The sequence below is a fragment of the Pristiophorus japonicus genome, chromosome 22 (genome assembly GCF_044704955.1).
Source record: "Pristiophorus japonicus isolate sPriJap1 chromosome 22, sPriJap1.hap1, whole genome shotgun sequence".
NCBI classification, from domain to species: domain Eukaryota; kingdom Metazoa; phylum Chordata; class Chondrichthyes; family Pristiophoridae; genus Pristiophorus; species Pristiophorus japonicus.
In genome coordinates this window covers 34,200,601-34,221,406 of record NC_091998.1, presented here as the reverse complement: position 1 = coordinate 34,221,406, position 20,806 = coordinate 34,200,601, and the positions used below count along the sequence as shown (strand labels likewise).

Sequence of the window (20,806 nt, the reverse complement as noted above, 5' to 3'; positions counted from 1 at the left end):
GCCATTGCACTCCGCAACAGGCCTTAAGGGACGGGGCAATTTCAGCCCCCTGCGGTTTCACATACACAAATCTTTGAAGGCGGCAGAGCAAGTGGAGAAGGCTGTTAAAAATCTTACAAGATTCTTGGCTTTATAAACAGAGGCATAGAGTACAAAAGAAAGGACGTTATGGTAAACCTTTATAAATCACTGGTTATATATCAGCTGGGGTACTGTTTCCAATTCTGGGCACCGCACTTTAGGATGGATGTCAAGGCCTTGGAGAGGGTGCAGAGGAGGTTTACTGGAATGGTACCAGGGGTGAGGGACTTCAGTTACGTGGGTAGACTGGAGAAGCTAGGGTTGTTCTCCTTCGAGCAGCTGGCGGTGGGGGGTTAAAGGGAGATTTAACAGACGTGTTCAAATTGTGAAGGGTTTTGATGGAGTAAATAAAGAGAAATGGTTTCCACTGGCCGGAGGGTTGGTAACCGGAACATACAGATTGAAAGTAATTGGCAAAAGAACCGGAATAGGCAGTGGGGGGACACAGAGATAAGGTAACACTTTTACACAGTGAGTTGTTGTGATCTAGAATGCGTTGCCTGAAAGGATAGTGGAAGCAGATTCAATTGGATAAATACTTGAAAAGGAGGAATTTGCAGGGCTATGGGGAAAGAGCGGGGGGAGTGGGACTAACTGGATGTCTCTTTCAAAGAGCCGGCACAGGCACGATGGGCCGAATGGCCTCCTTCTGTGCTGTATGATTCTCCAATACAAATATAGTTACATGTATAGAGATGTATGTGCAGATATAACTACAGATAAAGATACAGTATTGATCAGGACACATTTCGACAGGGTTTGTGGCCAGCGTCCCAGCCAGCTATGGGGCCTTGTCGGGGGGGCAGATTCGTAGTATAGTGTGATATTATTTGTGTTTTAATGGATTGGGGTTAGGAGGGAGGGATTGTGCTGGGGTGCGGTGGGAACCCGGATGTTATTGGAACATAAGAACATAAGAAATTGAAACAGCAATAGGCCATTCGGCCCTTCGAGACTGCTCTGCCACTTGGTAAGATCATGGCTGATCTTCTACCTCAACTCCACCCCTTCCCACCCAATCCCCATATCCCTTGTTTCCTTTAGTATCCAAAAACCTATCGATCCCTGTCAGTGACTGAGCATCCACAGCCCTCTGGGGTAGAGAATTCCACAGATTCACCACATGTTGAATGAGGAAATTTCTCTTCATCGTGGACCTAAATATCCTGAGACTGTGAACTCCTAGTTCTAGATTCTCCAGTCGGGAAATACATACTCCCAGCACCTACCCTGCCAAGCCCTTTAAGAATTTTATTGGTGCCCAGGGCCCCACGAATTCTTAATCCGGCTCTGATCTTGATATAACTACAGATCTATAGATACAGATAGAAGAAAAGGGCATATTGTAGGTGTAAGGCTGGAGTCTTGAACAACAATGAAACAATCTAAGACGCAATTACAAATACAAATCACCAAAGCATAAGAACATAAGAAATAGGAGCAGGAGTAGGCCCTATGGCCAGCCCCTCGAGCCTGCTCCACCATTCAATAAGATCGTGGCTGACCTTCGACCTCAACTCCACTTTCCCGCCCGATCTCCATATCCCTTGATTCCCCTAGACTCCAAAAATCTAGCGATCTCAGCCTTGAATATATTCAGAGACTCAGCATCCACAGCCCTCTGATTCCAAAGAATCACAACTCTCTGAGAGAAGAAATTCCTCCTTATCTCTGCCGTAAGAGTTGATTGGTGTAGTTATACCATATTTCCCGACCCTAACCTCAAAGGGGACAAACAAACTCAGTCGCCTGGGGAACCAGTTGGTGCAGTAACTTCAGGCACGGTTCTTTCATCTGCTGGCTGACTATAACCAGCCCGATTTGGCAACAATTGGCTCGGGTGAGAAATTGAATCGTGTCACACTAAAAACGGATACTTTTCTGGACACTGTTGAGCATGGAGACGGGCTTTATTCTGTACTTCACCCTGCCATACCTGACCCAGGATTGCTTGGGACGGACGCTGGGTGCCTAGAATGGATCGTGTTCCGTGTATGGACATCCCTTCCCTTCATTCATAAACAATGTTTTGAAAGCTGCTCTGTGGGTTAACTCCAACTTCTTCAAAAAAATTGCAGAATGTTTTTTGAAAAAACTTGGACTCGACAGGATTGTTTTTCAGTTTGCTTATGACTTCGATGAGGAAACACTTATTTCAACGACTCAGCTCTGACCCTATGCTGAGTGCTCTGGGACCAAGTTGGAATAATCAGACTGACCGTCTCTATGATACAGAATTCCCCACACTGTGTGTCAGCGCCTGAGCCAATACACGTTTGTGGGAATTTCCCAATTCTCTACCCCTTCTCAAGATGGGAACTCTTGCTGGGGACAGTTGTACACACAGCAGCCGGCTGCCCTTGGCCAATTGTGTGGTCTCGACACTGCGTGTCAGAACGATTTGCATTTCTACAGCACGTTTCACAACTTCAGTATGTCCCAAAGTGTTCAAATCGTGCCATGGGATCTTTTACATCCAGCCGAGATGGCAGACAGGACCTCGGTTTAACATCCCATCCGAAAGATGGCACCTCCGACAGTGCAGCGCTCCCTCAGCACTGCACTGGAGTGCCAGCCTAGATTACGTATTCAAGTTCCTGGAGTGGGACTGGAACCCACAAGCTTCTGACAGAGACTGCCACTGAACAAGGCTGACACCCAAGGCTGACACCCAAGGCAGTCAGAGCCCAATTCTTTCTTCACCCAACATCTAAATATGCACTCTCCAGCTGAGGTTACCAGACACCAATCAGGACCTCAGTTTCCCCTCCCCCCAATTCCCCTTAGCCCAGTGGTGGCAAAGCCAATGGTTGCACCCCAACCACTGCACTCATTGGAATCAGCTATCTCAACACAGATCCAAGAACAAACCTGGGATACAGTACCGTGTGCAGTTCTGGTCACCACATTACAGGAAAGATGTGATTGCACTAGAGAGGGTACAGAGGAGAACTACGAGCCTGTTGCCAGGATTGGATAGAAAATTATCTAAGAGGAAAGATTGGATAGGCTGGGGTTGTCTATTTTTAAAAAGAAACTATACAAACATTTACATAAATGCCTATTTGTTTGGAAGTTTTATTTGTGCAGAAATCAACATGAGTGTTTTAGAAATTTGCTTGGCATTATAGAAGTATTTGTGCAATAATCTTTATACCACTGTTAGCAGGGCTGTACCAAAGACTTTCAAAATACCCTGGACATTGAAACAGAGGAGGCTGAGCGGAGATTAAATTGTGGTGTATAAAATTATGAGGAACCTAGATAGAACGGATGGGAAGGACCTATTTCCCTTAACAAAGAGGAGTCAATAACCAGGGGGCATAGATTTAAAGTAGTTGGTAGAAGGATTCGAGGGGAGATGAGGGAACATTTCTTCACCCAGAGGGTGGTGGGGGTCTGGAACTCACTGCCTGAAAGGGTGGTAGAGGCAGAAACCCTCACCACATTTAAAAAGTACTTGAAGTGCCGTAACCTACAGGGCTAGTGGGATTAGGCTGGATAGCTCTTTGTCGCCCGGCGCAGACACGATGGGCCGAATGGCCTCCTTCTGTGCTGTAAATTTCTATAATTCTATCATTCTATCTCCTGGTCTCTATATTGCCTGTGCCTTTACTCATTAGACCAAATTGTTTTGAGGTAAACGAAAGATCTGGAGGGGAGGAAGGAAAGATCTGAGGGACACCCGTTTCTGAATTTGTATATGGTACATGTAATATTTTTTGATATAATTATTTTTAGGTACCCTCATTCCTGGCATTTAAAGTACTCCACCTCTCTACCTCCCCCTTCTCCCTCGATCCTCCTTAAAACCCACCTCTTTGACCAAGCTTTTGGTTGCCTGTCCAAATCTCTCCATCTTTGGCTCGACATCTGATTTTTTCCTATGGGAAGTTTTTCTGTGTTAAAGGCACTGTTTAAATGCAAGTTACATCAGCTATTCATAGGAAACATGGCACAGAAACAGGCCATTCAGCCCAACCAGTCCATGCCGGCTTGGTCTCGTATAAAATATGCAGGATTCCTAAACTATTCAGGCCCAATGCACTCTGTGCAGATTTCTGAATGCACAGTGAAGCTGGGTCACTTAGGGTTTCCATACTCTGATTAGAGGCATTCTGGGAAGTTTCATCACATGATCTCCCGCCGCCCTGCCCCCTACACTCCCACCATTGGCCGCCGAACCTGCCCATCCCCTCGGAAACCCACCTTCCCACAGCCAGTTGGAAAGTGCACAGACACTTGGGTAACCATTTGGACGATTCTTTATCGGTCAAACCGGCTTTGCTCCCACCTCCAATAATTTTACAATTAATAAACAAAAGTGTTTACGGAAAATGAAGGAAAATGCACCATTGTATTTAAAGCCTCTTTGAGTTTAACTCCTGGGTTTGCTTGCAGCAGTGCCCTGGAGATTAACCTTCAATTAAGGGATATGGGGACAGTGCAGGGAAGTGGAGTTGAGGTAGAAGATCAGCCATGATCTTATTGAATGGTGGAGCAGGTTCAAGGGGCCGAATGGCCAACTCCTGCTCCCATTTCTTATGTCTTAGTTCCTGGAGACTCAAGAGCATTCCTAGAGGGTTGACGACCTTAAAGGCACTTCAAAGTGAAAAACGTTTCTCGATTTTTCAGTGTGAAATGTATGTAAAGAGTTACAGCGCTGCCTTTAAACAACAGCAGCAAAACGTCCCCAAACGCAACTGCCACAAACCTGGAGGTAGTTTTAAAACCGAGCCACGCGTTCCGTCTCATTCACAGAATGCCCCCATGTCTTGTCGGATTAGTATGCATTTGCATTTAAGAAGCACATGTGCCTGTCACAGATGTGGGTATTTTTGGCCAAGGTTAGCACTTGCGTATCTCTGGACGAAGTTATTTTAGTGTGGGCCTGTAACATCAGTTAAGAGTCAGCAGCTCGACATATCCTGTGCGTTACGGGCTTCCTCTTTCAGAAACTGTCCAATTTATATCTGACTAACTGAAACTGTGGTTGTGCTAGAGAGAAGTGTGTTCTGCACAGACAGCTGCCTCTCAGCTCTGGTGGAACCTGCAGCAAGTCTGACCAATCTTTCCACGCCGGTTAATTTAATATCCCCGCCCCTCCGCCATCATTTTCTCCTTTCCCGCTCTCCTGGCTCTTGTGGGGATAGGATTGCCCTCTCTACTTCACCCAAGTGGCCATTCTTGAGGTGCGAGCATAGACACCAAGCGCCGGCAAGCTATCCGGCTGCAGAGACATCATGGTCGAACTCGATGATGGCACCAATACAAAAGCAAAATACTGCGGATGCTGGAATCTGGAATAAAAACAGAAAAATGCTGGAAATCTCAGTGGGTCAGGCAGCATCTGTGGAGAGAAAAACAGAGTTAATGTTTCAGGTTCTGACGAAGGGTCATTGACCCGAAACATTAACTCTGTTTCTCTCTCCACAGATGCTGCCTGACCCGCTGAGATTTTCAGCATTTTCTATTTTTATTCGATGACGTCACTGCTCGACATCCGCAAATGTGCATCTAAGGTCGTCATAGCGACTGGGATCCTCCAGGAACCCTGGCTAGTTTTCCGCTCTGAAAGGCAGATGCTATCAACGGTGCAGTGCGTTGAATCGCTAAGAGGGCCAAAGAGTGGCTTTGGTGCTTGCTTCGGCAACACCCAAGTCCACCAAAGACTTCTCTCGCGTAAAAGAAAGGTTTGTCATCCGATAGCCTTCTCTTGCCTCTAGATCTTGATCTCTCGCTAACCCCTCACAACCTTTCTGTTCTGTATTTTATTGATAGTATCATTTGTTCTGAACTTTCCTCTCTTGTTCCTCTCAAGCTGAAAATAAGCCATCAGACACGCATTTTCTCCTCCTTACATCCTCATTTGACACGGAGTATCGGCAAGCTATGAAACCCTAGGGACATCGTTGCCAAGCCCAGTCTATTCTCACCCAAATCTTCAGTTTCCAAAAGGGGACAAGAGTCGAAATAAACCCTCACTGAATTTGCCCCTTCTCAGTCCCTCATTGTTACCTCCAGTACTGCCTGGCCAAGATCATTGATCACAGACCCGATTTTTCTGATTTGTATGGCTCAATATTACACCCACAATTGCTTTAACCCATTAAGTTGTCAGAATAGCCTATAGGGAGCAGTTTGGAAGGCCGAAAAATGACCTTAAAGGGAATGGTGAGTGGCTGTATGAAAACGTGAATCTGTCTAAGAACTGCACTGAGCTGGGGCATGGGAGAGAGGTGCAACGCACTTTGGGATAAAGTAAACTATAAGTTACTCCACTAAATAAATACGCAACAGATCACAAGGCAATACAGCGGTTAGATTCTTATCCAAAGAACTAATGAATTCCAACGCCTTGATCATCAGAACCTGTTGTGCAGCAGGTTTGATGGCACTGCACGTGTGAATAACCTTCAAAGAAGATTGCAAATTAAAATATTTTTTATTGAAATCTGTTGATTTTACCTGGAGGTTTTCGGCCCCTTGTACCTGTGCCATTCTAGCTCTTCAACTGTCCCCACCCTTCTCCATAATCCCTTTATATTTTTCCTTTTCAAATCCTTATCCAATTTTGAAATGATGTTACAGCCTTCGCCACAATAGCCCTTTGTGGTAAGGTATTACGTGTTCCAATAGGAATATAGGAACAGGAGAAAGCCATTCAGCCCCTCGAGCCTGTTACACAGGAACAGGAGAAGGCCATTCAGCCCCTCGAGCCTGCTCCGCCATTCAATGAGATTGTGGCTGATCTGTACCTTAACTCTATCTACCTGCCTTGGTTCTGTAACTCTTAATGCCCTTACCTAACTAGCCATCAATCCCAGTTTTTAAATTTCCAATTGACCACAGCCTCAACAGCTTTTTGGGGGAGAGAGTTCCAGATTCCCACTACCCTGTGTGTGAAGAAGTGTTTCATGACATCACCCCTGATCGGCCTGGCTCTAATATTAAGATTCTGCCTCTTGTTCTGGACTACCAGAGGAAATAGTTTCTCTCGATCTCCCCTATCAAATCCTTTAATCATCTTAAACACCTCAATCAGTTCACCCCTTAATCTTCTATACTCAAGCCTAGTCTGTGCAACCTGTCCTAATTCAGCCCCGGTATAATTCTGGTGACTCTGCGCTGCTCCCCCTCAGAGGCCGATATATCCTCCCTGAGGGGCGGGGCCCAGGACTGGACGCAGTGTCCGGGGGTCTGACCCGAGCTCTGTCCAGCTGCAACATAACTTCCACACTTTGTATTCCAACCCCTGAGATAAAGGCCCACATTCCGTTAGCCTATTTAATGATTTGTTGTACCTGCCCACTAGCTTCTACTGATCTCTGTACATGGGCCCCTAAATCTCTCAGCCCCTCCACAGTCCCTCGCTTCTCACCGTCTGGAAAATATTCTGATCCATCTTTCTCAGTTCAGTGGATGACCTCACACTTCCGCACATTGAACTCCATCTGCCACAGTTTTGCCCACTCACTGAATCTCTCAATGTCCCTTTGCAACTTTCTGTTGCCATCGACACTATTTACTGTGCCACCCAACTTCATGGTCGTCAGTAAACATGGATACATGACACTCTCTTCCTTCATCCAAGTCATTGATAAATATTGTGAAAAGCCGAGGCCCCAGTACAGATCCCTGGGGGACCACTAGTCACATCCTGCCAATTGGAGTAAATACCGTTACCCCGGCTCTCCGTCTCCTCCCTCCTAACCAATTCCTCTACATTGGGGAGACCAATGCAGATTGGGTGACTGCTTTGCGGAATACCTCCGTTCAGTCCGTAAGCGTGACCCCAAGCTTCCGATCGCCTGTCACTTTAATTCTCCGATATCTCTGTCCTCGGCCTCCTGCACTGTTCCAATGAAGCTCAACGCAAGCTCGAGGAACAGCACCTCATCTTTCGTTTATGCATTTTACAGCCTTCTGGATTCAACATCGAGTTCAACAATTTCAGACTTTAATCTCTGCCCATATTTTGCTCTGATGTACTTTTCCTCTCTCTGTTTCCCATGGCAGCTGATAATTATCCTGCCATTCACACCCGATCTAAACAAATCTTTTTCTAACTTCTGCCATTACCATTTTAAGTCGGGCAATCATTCCTTTTGTCTCTCTAATTTCTCCTGCCTTCCACCCAATCACAGACCTTCCCTTTTGTTCTTTCCTCCCCTCCCCCTTTCAGTGCTCCTTAAGAATCTGATCATCGCGAACATTCGCCTGTTCTGATGAAGGGTCATCGACCCGAAACGTTAACTCTGTTTCTCTCCACAGATGCTGCCTGACCCGCTGAGATTTCCAGCATCTTCTGCTTTTATTTGCCCTACCCATGTCAATAGGTTGCCTTCAATTCCACGTGCTCGAATTTTCATTTACCATTTCTTATGTGAAACCTTGCCAAATCCCCTCCAGCAGTCCATATAAATAAAGTCAAATTTCTTCTAACTTGCCCCTTTGTCAGTCATGGTACACTTTTCCCAACCAGTGGAAACAATCTTTCATTATTTACCCTCTCAAAACTTTTCATCATTTTGAAACCCTCCATTAAACCCTTCCCTTAGCCTTTGCTGTCCCAATAAAAAAAAACGTCCTTAATTATTCAAGGCTTTCTTCGTCACAATCAATCCTGGTATCATTCTAATAATTCACCACTGTGTGCTTTCAATGGCCTTCATGTCCTTCCACAATGGAGTGCCCAGAACTGTGTGCAATATTCCAATGACCAGACCGGACCAATGCCCTGTAAAGATTTAACATGGCTGCGTACTCTATGGTTAATGCCCTTGCATAAAACTCATGGTCCCATTTGGTGGAGCGAGTCTATCGGTGGACAAGTGGTCCACCAAGGGCGGGGCAGCTTTGTTGTAAATAAGATGGACAGACCGGTCAATTTCAAGTTGGAAACTTACTCTCATTGATGGCTTCTTCCACAGCGGCGGTGAAACAACTTGGCTCATCATCACACGAGATTTGTTTCCACTGTAGCCAGTCTCTAAACAAGGTCGGCAGCCCCAGCGTCTCCGTCACACCACAAAACAGCACGACCACTTTGTGCGCCGGCCGCAATATCCGCTGCAGTCCGTGCTCCGCCCCAGCAACAGCCACCCAGTCCAAGAGCTGCGGCGACAGTAGAACCAAGAGGCAGTTACACTTCTTAAACTGATTGTAATCCCGGCTTGTAAATGAAGTCCTCTCGCTTACGGAGTAGGGCAGAACTTCAAAGCGACTGGCTGACGTGAGCAAGCTGACAAGATAATCACTCCACTCCTTTGCATCCTCTGCGTAGAAAATCACCACGTCGGATCTGACCACTTGTCCTTGAAGAGAAATGAATCATTATTAATTATTTTGTGAATGAAGACTCTGCTTATTCAGTTTGATTAAGCATTTCTAAGACGGAATATGCTACACCATCTCCACTCCTTAAAGTGGCTAACCCGTGTTCTGGTTCAGTCCCCCAGCCTTGCAATACACTCCCCCCACCCGCAACACACTCCTCCCCCACCCGCCTCCACCCCACATTTAACACACTCCCCCACCCAACAAGTCGGGACCCAGCCTTGCAACACACTCCGCCCATCCCACAAGCAGCCATTCCCCAATGGCAGATTCTTTATCCATTGGGGATGATGGACGTCACAAGTGCACCCCATCACGTTCTCACATGACCGTCACACAACTAGAGTCAGTGAATAAGAAGCAGGAGGGGAAAACTTGGCCGATTTCCCCCCTCCCTCCCCCCCCGCCCATTATCCCTGGGGTCCTGAAGTCAACTTGAGCCCCAGTTCATAACAGCTGACCAGGAATCAGATGGATCTGGGACCACCTGGTCTCTGATGTTCCATCACACCAATTGGGCCAGTGCGGGAGCTGTGACAATTGATTTGCGTATTTGTTCATCTTAAATGTTCAGCTTTCAAACGAAATAGCTCGCAATGCCTCGGTGGGATCAGCTAACAAGTCTTTAATACCAGGAGGGTCCCCGGTTCCAACCCTCGTCTGCTCTAAGCTACCTGATCTCAGGCAGGGGATGGCAAGAAGATCACTATTGGCCTCAACATTCCTGGTTTAGGGACGGAAACATCGGCAAGACCTTCTGCTCCTGACCACACTGCGAGGGGATCTGCTCCTGACCACACTGCGAGGGGATCCACTGGGAGGTGCTGGATGAGGGCGGATCGGGCTCTGCAGTCGTGCGATAGGACAGCTTGCCGATGCTGCCCATTTAGCCTCACATGTAAAAAATGGTCACTTGGCAAGGAGCCCAGCATCCACAATACCGGACCCCAGCAAACAGCTTCAGAACAGGTGGATTGAAAATTGCCCCATAAAAAAACAAAAATATTAGAGTGGTTATTTGACTTCCGTATCCATTTGCAAGTCATCACATTTTCAATGAGCGTACAACTTCAGTAATTCAACGTCTGAAGGGAGTGACTTGAATTTGTTAACTTCCTGAACTGATGGTTTGAAAGGGCATTCAATATATGGGGTTTTAATCTACAGTATCCTCAGTTAGCACTGGACAGGTCAACATCAAAATGATCAATAGTATTGGCTGATTGACAAATGGTGACAGAGACCAGTCTTAAAAACATCCACCACTCAGCCTCCCAGCCCCTGCTTCGATAAAAGCTAGCGTTCTGGTATTGATCTATATTAATCAATGGGGGGCATTGAATCACATCCAGAAGATGATCAAACTAATATAAATGTAATCAATCGGATAGCAGCCAACAGTGTTGAACATTAGCACGTGCTGAAAACTGGGACATTTTCACTCAAAATAGTTTTTTTTCACAAATTGAGACTGTTCAATAAATATTTCAGTCAACCTTGGCCTGTGAAAAATATTCCCTGATTTTCAGCATTGTTTTTTCTTTCTTACTAAAATGTTAATTTATAAGAATAAAATGCAGTGTCCCCCACAGAAACTGTTAGATCGATCTCTCTTGACCCTCGTGACTGCGGCTCTTGGGGTTTAACACTTCAGCCTGTGGGATCATTGCATGGCACCACTCGAGGGACATGAGCACAAATTTCTGGCTGGCTCTCCAGCACAGTCTTTCGGATGAGACGTTAAACTGAGTGAATGTAAAAGATCCAACGGTATTATTCCTAGAGCAAGGCCTGGCCAAAATTTATCCCTCAACTAATATCTCTAAAAAAATCATCTGGTCATTATCACATTGCAATTTGTGGGACTTTGCTGCCTCAGCTCATCCGCTGCTGAAGCCCTCATCCATGCCTTTGTTACCTCGAGACTTGACAATTCCAACACTCCTGGCTGGCCTCCCGCATTCTACCCTACGTAAACTAGAAGTGATCTAACAAGTCCCACTCACCCATCACCCCTGTGCTTGCTGCCCCGTGCTCTAACTCGCACCAAGTTCCGCTCACCCACCACCCCTGTGCTCGCTGCCCCATGCCCTAACTCGCACCAAGTTCCACTCACCCATCAGCCCCTGTGCTCGCTGACCTTCATTGGCTCCTGGTTAAGCAATGCTCAATTTCAAAATTCTCATCCTTGTTTTCAACTCCCTCCATGCCCTCGCCCCTCCCTATCCCTGTAATCTCCTCCAGCCCACCCACTGAGATGTCTGTGCTCCTCTAATTCTGCCCTCTTGCGCATCCCTGATTATAATTGCTCAACCAGTGGTGTCCGTGCCTTCTGTTGCCTGGGCCCTAAGCTCTGGAATTCCCTCCCTAAACCTCTCCGCCTCTCTACCTCTCTTTTCTCCTTCAAGACACTCCTTAAAACTTACATCTTTGACCCAAGCTTTTGGTCACCTGCCCAAATTTCTCCTTATGTGGCTCGGTGTCATATTTTTTGTCTCATAATACTCCTGTGAAGCACCTTGAGATGTTTCACTACATTAAAGGCGCTATATAAATACAGGTCTATTTGTTTGTAAATTGGCTGTAGCATTTCCTACATTACCACAGTGGCTACTCTTCAAAAAGTACTTCATTGTCTGCAAAGCACTTTGGGACATCCTGGGGTTGCAAAATGCACTATATAAATGCAAATTCTTTCTTTCAAGCTGTTTCTGAAGTATTGAAATCCCGTGCTAGCATCACCAGTCCCCAGCACAACCTGCAGGTAAACCTGACGGGATTCGCTGAGACTGGCAGCCAGCGTGGCTTGGTTATTACCAACCCTTCCATAACACAAATTACATTGAATAAGTAACGTGGGGGCGACCCTTTAGTCTGCATGGATTGCTGTAATATTTCTGTTCTAACCATAACCCTCACCACCACCATCACCACCATCAGTTTAGTTATGTAGTTATGTACACGTTGCTCTTTCTCTGATACAGTCATGTTCCTGACCTTGAAATGCACTGCTTTAACCTAGCTTAAAACCACTTACAAAACAACCATTTTTGTTTTAACTTTTTTTTTAAGTAACTACTAGGATGTGTGCCTATCAGAAACATAAGATTCTTTCCTCTTTCAATTTGTAGAATGTTTCAGTGTAAGGTGTGTCGCAGTTGTGTGGGGCGGACTGGTTGGGCTGGGTGCTCTTTGCCTTTCTGTCATTGTTCATTGTTCATAGGTTTATATGTAACCTTCAGGGCTACCGATCGAGGGCCGTGTGGCTCTTTGTCGACCGGCACGTACACGATGGGCCGAAATGGCCTCCTTCTGCGCTGTAAATTTCTATGTTTCTATGTAATTGAGTAAAAAATTGCAAGGGGTTTGAAGAAAAAAGTACAGGGGAATTTTCCTTTTGTTTACCAAGTTAAACGTTGCCAAGTTCCTGAACTGGATTTCAGAGAAGCAATTGATCAATATTACAGCACACGGCAGCACCCTGTTCCTGGTCAACCCATGGTCAGATGGCGAAAGGTTTCAATGAGTAGTTTCTGTAATGAAGCTGCTCGATTTTGTGTGTTAAAAGATGTTACATAATGCAAGTTCAGCAGCTCAAATACAAAGCAGTCTGTAAAGACAGACAAACTGTCAATATTGGAATTTAAGATTAAAAAAAAGCTTAAAAAAAAATGCACAAGCCTGCCAACAACCGTGGACAGGACTCAGACGAACCGAGCAATGTTCTCTCAAATTCCTTTGTGTGTACGGTTCCTTTAACTGCTCATTCACATTTTTGTACGTGTGCGATTTCTTCCACGTAGAAGCTGGTGAACGGCCCGTGCGGGACGTTCAGAACACTGCTTGGCTGTGCGGCTTCGCGGGAACGTTGCTGCTTGGCGTTTCCAGCCACATTAATTCTCCATCTGTGCCCTCGTCCTCCTACACTGTCGCAGTGAAGCTCAACGCAAGCTCGAGGAATAGCACCTCCTCGTTCCTCGAGGCACTTTAGAGGCTTCCGGCATTACCACGGAGTTTAACAACTTTAGCTCTTAATCACCATGTTCTCAGATAGCAGGCGCTGGTAATGGAGACGGCTGCACCACAGCCACTGCGAGTGGGGGAGTTGTGGGCCGGTGCTCGGGATCCCCTACTGGTATACGGCCTGTGGGGTGGTCCGCACCCCTGGGGTCCACCCATCTTTCTCCGCATCATTCCTGGGCCACGGCAAAACCTCTCCTCGTTGCCAGATTTCCCATGCTTCCCTCCCCCTCTGCTGTTGCCCTTTGCCTCTCCTCTGGGCTTGTCCCATTACAACTATTTTAAGTTGAAACATTAATCAAGTGCCCCCTGATTAAAGGGGGGTGGGGTGGCACTAAAACTGACACATTAAACTTTGGACAGTCAACTTAAATCAAATTAAAATTAAAATTTGGTTGCACTCCAGTCCCTCCGGTGCCCACCTCTCGCGGAAGGCCGCGAGCGTACCGGTGGACACCGCGTGCTCCATCTCCAGGGACACCCTGGCTCGGATGTAACGGCGGAAGAGAGGAAGGCAGTCGGGCTGAACGACCCCCTCGAACGCCCGCTGCCTGGACCGGCTGATGGGCCCCTTGGCCATGCCCAGGAACAGTCCTATGAGGGAGGAGGCCCTCCGACCTGCCTGCTCTTGCCCTATTACAATCCCCTTTTACCTTGCACCATAATGCCTTGCCCTTTAAATCGCTCCTGACCCCCACCCCATCACAGATGTGCTCTTTGCCCGCCCCCTTCCTACGGAGTCTGCCCTCTCGAGCATCTTCCAGTTCTGACAAAAAGTCACCCACCTGAAACGTGAATTCTGTTTCTCTCTCCACAGATGCTGCCTGACCCGCTGAGTATTTCCAGCATGTTCTGATTTTAATCACAGAATTCCCTTCTTTGAAGGGAAGGAATCAGCAGGGCCATGGGGAAAGGAGGGACTAATGGATTGCTCTTTTCACAGAGGCAGCACAGGCACGATGGGCCAAATGGCCTCCTTCTGTGCTGCATCATTCCAGGATTCTATGATCAGAACCAGTCCCACCCACCCTTCCCTCAACCACTGTCTGTCCCACCTGTGACAGAGACTGCAATTCCCGTATTGGACTATACAGTCATCTAAGGTCTCACTTTTAGATTCCTCGATTCCGAGGGACTGCCTATGATGATGACTGTAAATATCAATCTGTCTTGTCCCTTTTCACTGGTGTTTGGAGCTGCCGTGTGTTTGCAGCATTGCGGTGCCTTTTTTCCTTGATATTTCTCAAAGTTTTTTTTTGGAGCAATTGTGATTAACTGGTTGGGAACGCTGTAACCCCAAATCTCACAGATTCCGCTCCGTTTCAGAAACATGAGGCGCCCCGGCAGGGTTGAAGGAGGCACTCCCCACTCTCACAGACCGTGCCGGCAGGAAGGAGCTGGCCAATATTCCTCAAACATGTCCCTGCAGCCGGGGCTAGTACAGAGCGCAGCTCCAACCGGCACCTTGTGACTTGCTGTGTGGGAATTGAATCCTGAAACTTTGGGAATGGCCCGTTAGAACCAGCCCATGTTGACTTGTGATAGGAGCTAACTGGAGGGGCGAAGGGGAGCCGTGCAATACATTGCCTCTGGGGGGAGTTGGGTGGAGTTTGTGAGAAGGGTTTAGTGTGTGTGTGGGGTGTGTGTGTGTGGGGTGTGTGTGTTGGGGGGTGGGGTGGGGGTGTGTGTATGTGTGTGGGAGGTGGGTGTGTGTGTGGGGGATGGGTGAGTGTGTATGGGGGGGGTGAGTGTGTGTGTGTGTGGGGGGGGGTGGGTGTGTGTGTGTGTGTGTGGGGGGGGTGTGTGTGTTGGGGGTTGAGGTGGGGGTGTGTGTATGTGTGTGTGGGGTGTGTGTGTGTGTGGGGGATGGGTGAGTGTGTATGGGGGGGGTGGGTGTGTGTGTGTGTGGGGGGGGGGTGGGTGTGTGTGTGTGTGAGTGTGTGGGGGTGGGTGTGTGTGTGTGGGGGTGGGTGTGTGTGTGTGTGTGTGTGTGTGTGTGTGTGGGGGGGGGTGGGTTTGTGTGTGTGGGGGGGGGGGTGGGTTTGTGTGTGGGGGGGGGTGGGTGTGTGTGTGTGTGTGTGTGTGTGTGTGTGTGTGGGGGTGTGTGTGGTGGGGTGGGTGTGTGTGTGTGTGGGGGGGTGTGTGTGGGGGGGGGTGGGTGTGTGTGTGTGTGGGGGGGTGGGTGTGTGTGTGTGTGTGTGGGGGGGGGTGGGTGTGTGTGTGTGGGGGGGGGTGGGTGTGTGTGTGTGTGGGGGGGAGGTGGGTGTGTTTGGGGGGGGGGTGGGTGTGTGTGTGGGGGGGGGGGAGTAGGGGGGTGTGTGTTGGGGGGAGTGGGTGTGTGTGTGTGGGGGGGAGTGTGTGTGGGGGGTGGGGGTGTGGCTTTAACACATTTAATTCACCGAACGTTTACTTGAATCAGCTAGAATATGCCACCTCTTAAAGGGGCAGCTCCTTAAAAGGGGACAGCCTGCCTTTCAAACACTCGCTGAATCAGCCCAAGCCTCACACACGGGCTTACTCCCCGGGGCTGGGGGCTGGGGGCGAGGGACAGGCATCAGTCTGGGGATAGTCTGCCTGCTTGAACACTCAGCCCCTTCCTTAATCCACCCTCCTGATATTAAGAGCAACAAAATCACTTTCCAGCACCCACTGTTTGATCTTTCTGATTGTTTGTAAGTTATAAACTTAATCAGATAAACTTATTCCTCTATTAAAAGTGCAACACACTATGAAAGATTGTAACATCAAAGCTAAAATTCAATGAGATTGTTCTTCCAGCTAAACCGGGGTCTGAGCGAAAGAACAATTTCGACATAAAAGTGCAGATTACTATAATTTTCTCGAATATTTAGTGTTTTGTTTTATGCAGATCAGGAAGAGGAAGCAGGACTTTAGAAAGTTAAGGAGAAAGCGAGTTTAGAATGTAAATGGAAGGGTTACCTGGTCCGGACATTGTCCCCGGGTGTGTGTGCGCGTGTGCTGGCTGTGCCCCAGAGCTGGGCATCAGAGCGGGCACCGCCTCGCCCACACACCGCTTCTCAAACACCGACCCGCTCCCGTACCGCTCCCGCTCAACTCAGCCCCCCCCCGGAGCAGGGCGACGATCAGCGCAAAGCTCCGCCGCTCTCCAATTTCCTGCTTTTTTCTCTCTCTCTCCCCTTGCGCCGTCACTTCCTCATACTCCGACTATGCGCCACCGCCGCTGTCCGGCAACCAGCCCCACACATGCGTCACATACAGCCTACAGCCACTTTCATTTATGTAGCGCCTTTCGGAAGCTCGGGACGCCTCAAAGCGCTTTACAGCCAATGAAGTAAGTACTTTTTGGCGTGTAGTCGCCACTGTTGTCATCATCATCATAGGCGATCCCTCGAAGTGAGGATAACTTGCTTCCAGGTGAAAAATTCACAGGTTTTTCAATGAAAGATCTAATATTCCGAATCCTGAACTACATTCCGAAGGGTGGAAGATGCCTGTGCGTGGATTTTTTTAACGTGTGGTGGCCATTGCACACCAGCCACCACACGGGCTTGACAGAGCTAGGTCTTGGTCCAGTGGCAAGGGTTAACCAAGACAACTGGAGACCAGCTCTGCTGCATAGACCGAGCATGCACATATTGTAGTGTGGGCTGGTCCGTGCTGCCCCTAGGCCCTTGCCTCTTCTGGGCCCCGAACTCGCGCCTCTCCTGGCTCCCGATCATGTCCCTCTACAATCTCTCGCCGCTCCTTCACCCCGACCTCGCCACTCCCGCTGTACCTGCCCACGCTCCAATCACCGACCTGGACCTAGATGACGTCCCTTTTCACTACCGTTGCTCTCCTGCTCCAGCACATGCTGCTCCTTGGAGTGCTAGGCCGCCACTGTTGTAATGTGGGAAACGCGACAGTCAATTGGCTCACAGCAAGCTCCCACAAACAGCAATGTGATAATGACCCAGATCATCTGTTTTTAGTGGTGTTGATTGAGGGATAAATATTGGCCAAGACACCGGGGATAACTCCCCTGCTCTTCTTTGAAATAGTGCCATGGGATCTTTTACGTCCGCCTGAGAGAGCAGATGAGTCTCGGTTTAACATCTCATCCGAAAGACAATTTAGACAGAGCGAGCAAATATTTTCATTTCCCAGTTGTAAAAGCTATTGTTGAAATCCATGGTCTTAAACCCTGGGGGTATATAAGAACATAAGAAATAGGAGCAGGAGTAAGCCATCCGGCCCCTCGAGCCTGTTCCGCCATTTAATACGATCATGGCTGATCTGATCATGGACTCAGCTCCACTTCCCTGCCCACTCCCCTTTACTCTTTATTCCCTTATCGCTCAAACATCTGTCTATCTCCACCTTAAATATAGGGGCAGTGAATTCTACAGATTTACAACCCTCTGAGAAAAGAAATTCCTCCTCACCTCAGTTTTAAATGGGTGGCTCCTTATTCTGAGACTATGTCCCCTCGTTTTAGTTTCTCCTATGAGTGGAAATATCTTCTCTGCATCCACCTTGTCATGTCTCCTCATTATCTTATATGTTTTGATAAGATCACTGCTCATTCTTCTGAACTCCAATGAGTATAGGCCCAACTTACTCAACCTATCTTCATAAGTCAATCCCCTCATCTTTGGAATCAACCGAGTGAACCTTCTCTGAATAGCCTCCAATGCAAGTATATCCTTCCTTAAATACGGAGACCAAAACTCTACGCAGTGCTCCAGGTGTGGCCTCACCAATACTCTGTACAATTGTAGCAGGACTTCTCTGCTTTTATACTCTATCCCCCTTGCAATAAAGGCCAACATTCCATTTGCCTTCCTGATTACTTGCTGTACCTGCATACTAACTTTTTGTGTTTCATGTACAAGGACCCCCAGGTCCGTCTGTACTGCAGCACTTAGCAATTTTTCACCATTTAAATAATAATTTGCTTTTCTATTTTTTCTGCCAAAGTGGATAACCTCACATTTTCCCACATTATACTCCATCTGCTAAATTTTTGCCCACTCACTTGTCCTGTCTATATCCCTTTGCAGATTTTTTGTGTCCTCCTCACAATTTGCTTTCCCATCCATCTTTGTATCATCAGCAAACTTGGCTACATTACACTCGGTCCCTTCATCCAAGTAATTAATACATATTGTAAATAGTTGAGGCCCCAGCACTGATCCCTGCGGCACCCCACTAGTTACTGTTTGCCAACTGGAAAATGATCCATTTATCCCTGTTTTCTGTTAGTTAGCCAATCCTCTGTCCATGCTAATAAATTACCCCCAACCCTGTGAACTTTTATCTTGTGCAGTAACCTTTTATGTGGCAACTTGTCAAATGCCTTCTGGAAATGCAAATACACCACATCCACCGGTTTCCCCTTATCCACACTGCTCGTTACATCCTCAAAGAACTCCAGCAGAGTTGTGATTAAAATCTATTCCTAAGAGTCTGTGACGAAGGATGGCTTTAATATCATGTTGTTTCCAGCTTTGCAATAAATACTAAACCCAGGAAACCTCATGGAAGAAATCCTGTCAAGCAATTCTGTCCAGGAACTAAAGCAATCAGCTCATCTCTTGATCTCGTGCTCACATTTCCCTAAATGTGGAGATTGTCACCAACTGCGGAGTGAGCTAACACAGAACCTTCTGTACACAACTTCAGAGAGCACTGTGCAGACACACAAAGTACTCTGACATTCCAGGGTGACTCAAAGCCACAAGCAATAAAAAAAGGAAAGAGTTGCATTGATAGAGCGCCCTTTGTAAACTCAGGACGTCCCAAAGCACTTTACAGCCAATTAAGTACTTTTTGAAGTGTAGTCACTGTTTTAATGTAGGAAATGCAGCAGCCAATTTGCGCACAGCAAACTCCCACAGACAGCAATGTGATAAAGACCAAATATTCTGTTTTTGTGATGTTAATTGAGGGGTAAATATTGGCCAGGACACTGGGTATAACTCCCCTGCTATTCGTCAAAATAGTGCCGTGGGATCTTTTACATCCGAGAGCGCAGACCCTCGGAGATCGAAAGACTGCACTTCCAACAGTGCAGCACTCCCTCAGCACTGCCCTGGAGTGTCAGCCTATATTTTTGTGCTGGTAATGGAATAGGACTCGAACCCACAGCCGTCTGACTCACAGGCGTGTGTGATACCCACAGAGCCACTGGCTCACAACCACATACAAGTGACAGATAGGCACTTGTTAGAGTCACAGGCATGCATGTTAGAGCCAGACACAAAGGGTTACATTTTACACGGCAGTATTATGTGACTACGCTGACATGAATCGTTGCATTTTTTTAAAGAAATAATTCAGTTAAAATGTAATTGTGCATTAAGTAACTTGGAGTGAGTTTAAAATCTGTCATGGGCTGCAATTGGCGGCCTCACAAAATCATCCACCTCCATAGGGGCTCAGGCCCCTCCCAGACCCCTTGCCCCCAGGTCCGCTACTGAGCTGGTTTTCATTATCTGATCAATCCGATCCATGTCCCGTGTTACCATAGCAACATTATCAAGATTCACTTTCCGGGGGGGAGGGGCTCTGATACACATGGGGGAGGTGCTCCTGTACCCGTGGGGGAGGGGCCCTGATACCCGTGGGGGAGGGGCTCATACCCATGGGGGAGGGGCTCCCATACACACGGGGGAGGGGCTCCTATACCCATGGGGAAGGGGCTCTGATACCCATGGGGGAGGGGTTCTGATACCCATGGGGGGGGCTCCTTTACCTATGGGGGAGGGGCCCTGATACCCATGGGGGAGGGGCTCTGATACTCATGGGGGAGGGGCCCTGATACCCGTGGGGGAGGGGCTGCTATACCCATGGGGAGGGGCTCCTATACCCATGGGGAGGGGCTCCTATACCCATGGTGGAGGGGCTCTGATACCCAGGGGGGCGGGGCTCCTATACCCATGAGGGAGGGGCTCCCATACACACGAGGGAGGGGCTCCTATACCCATGGGGGAGGGGCCCTGATACCCATGGGGGAGGAGCTCCTATGCCCATGGGGGAGGGGATCTGATAGCCCATGGGGAGGGGCTCTGATACCCATGGGGAAGGAGCTCTGATACCTGTGGGGGAGGGGCTCTGATACCCATGGGGAAGGGGCTCTGATACCTATGGGGAAGGGGCTCTGATACCCGTGGGGGAGGGGCTCCTATACCCATGGAGGAGGGACGCTGATACTCATGGGGAGGGGCTCCTATACCCATGGGGGAGGGGCTCTGATACCCATGGGGGAGGGGCTCTGATACCCATGGGGGAGGGGCTCCTATACCCATGGTGGAGGGTCGCTGATACTCATGGGGAGGGGCTCCTATACCCATGGGGGAGGGGCTCCCATACACACGGGGGAGGGGTGCTAATGCCCATGTAA

The 20,806-nt window shown here is 48.1% G+C and overlaps 1 protein-coding gene across 2 annotated transcripts in view; it reads right to left on the bottom strand.

Moving 5' to 3' along the window:
* LOC139234943 (phosphoinositide 3-kinase adapter protein 1-like) overlaps positions 1–16,618 on the bottom strand; it is a 128,956-nt gene extending 112,338 nt beyond the window's left edge. For both annotated transcript variants that reach the window (XM_070865916.1, XM_070865917.1), the window contains exons 1-2: positions 16,381–16,618; positions 8,991–9,398 (exon numbers count right to left, since the gene is read on the bottom strand). In XM_070865916.1, coding sequence (XP_070722017.1) covers positions 8,991–9,398; positions 16,381–16,444 — 472 coding nt within the window. In that variant the 5' untranslated portion in view covers positions 16,445–16,618. The remainder of the gene's footprint in view (positions 1–8,990; positions 9,399–16,380) is intronic.
* Positions 16,619–20,806: the final 4,188 nt, after the last annotated feature.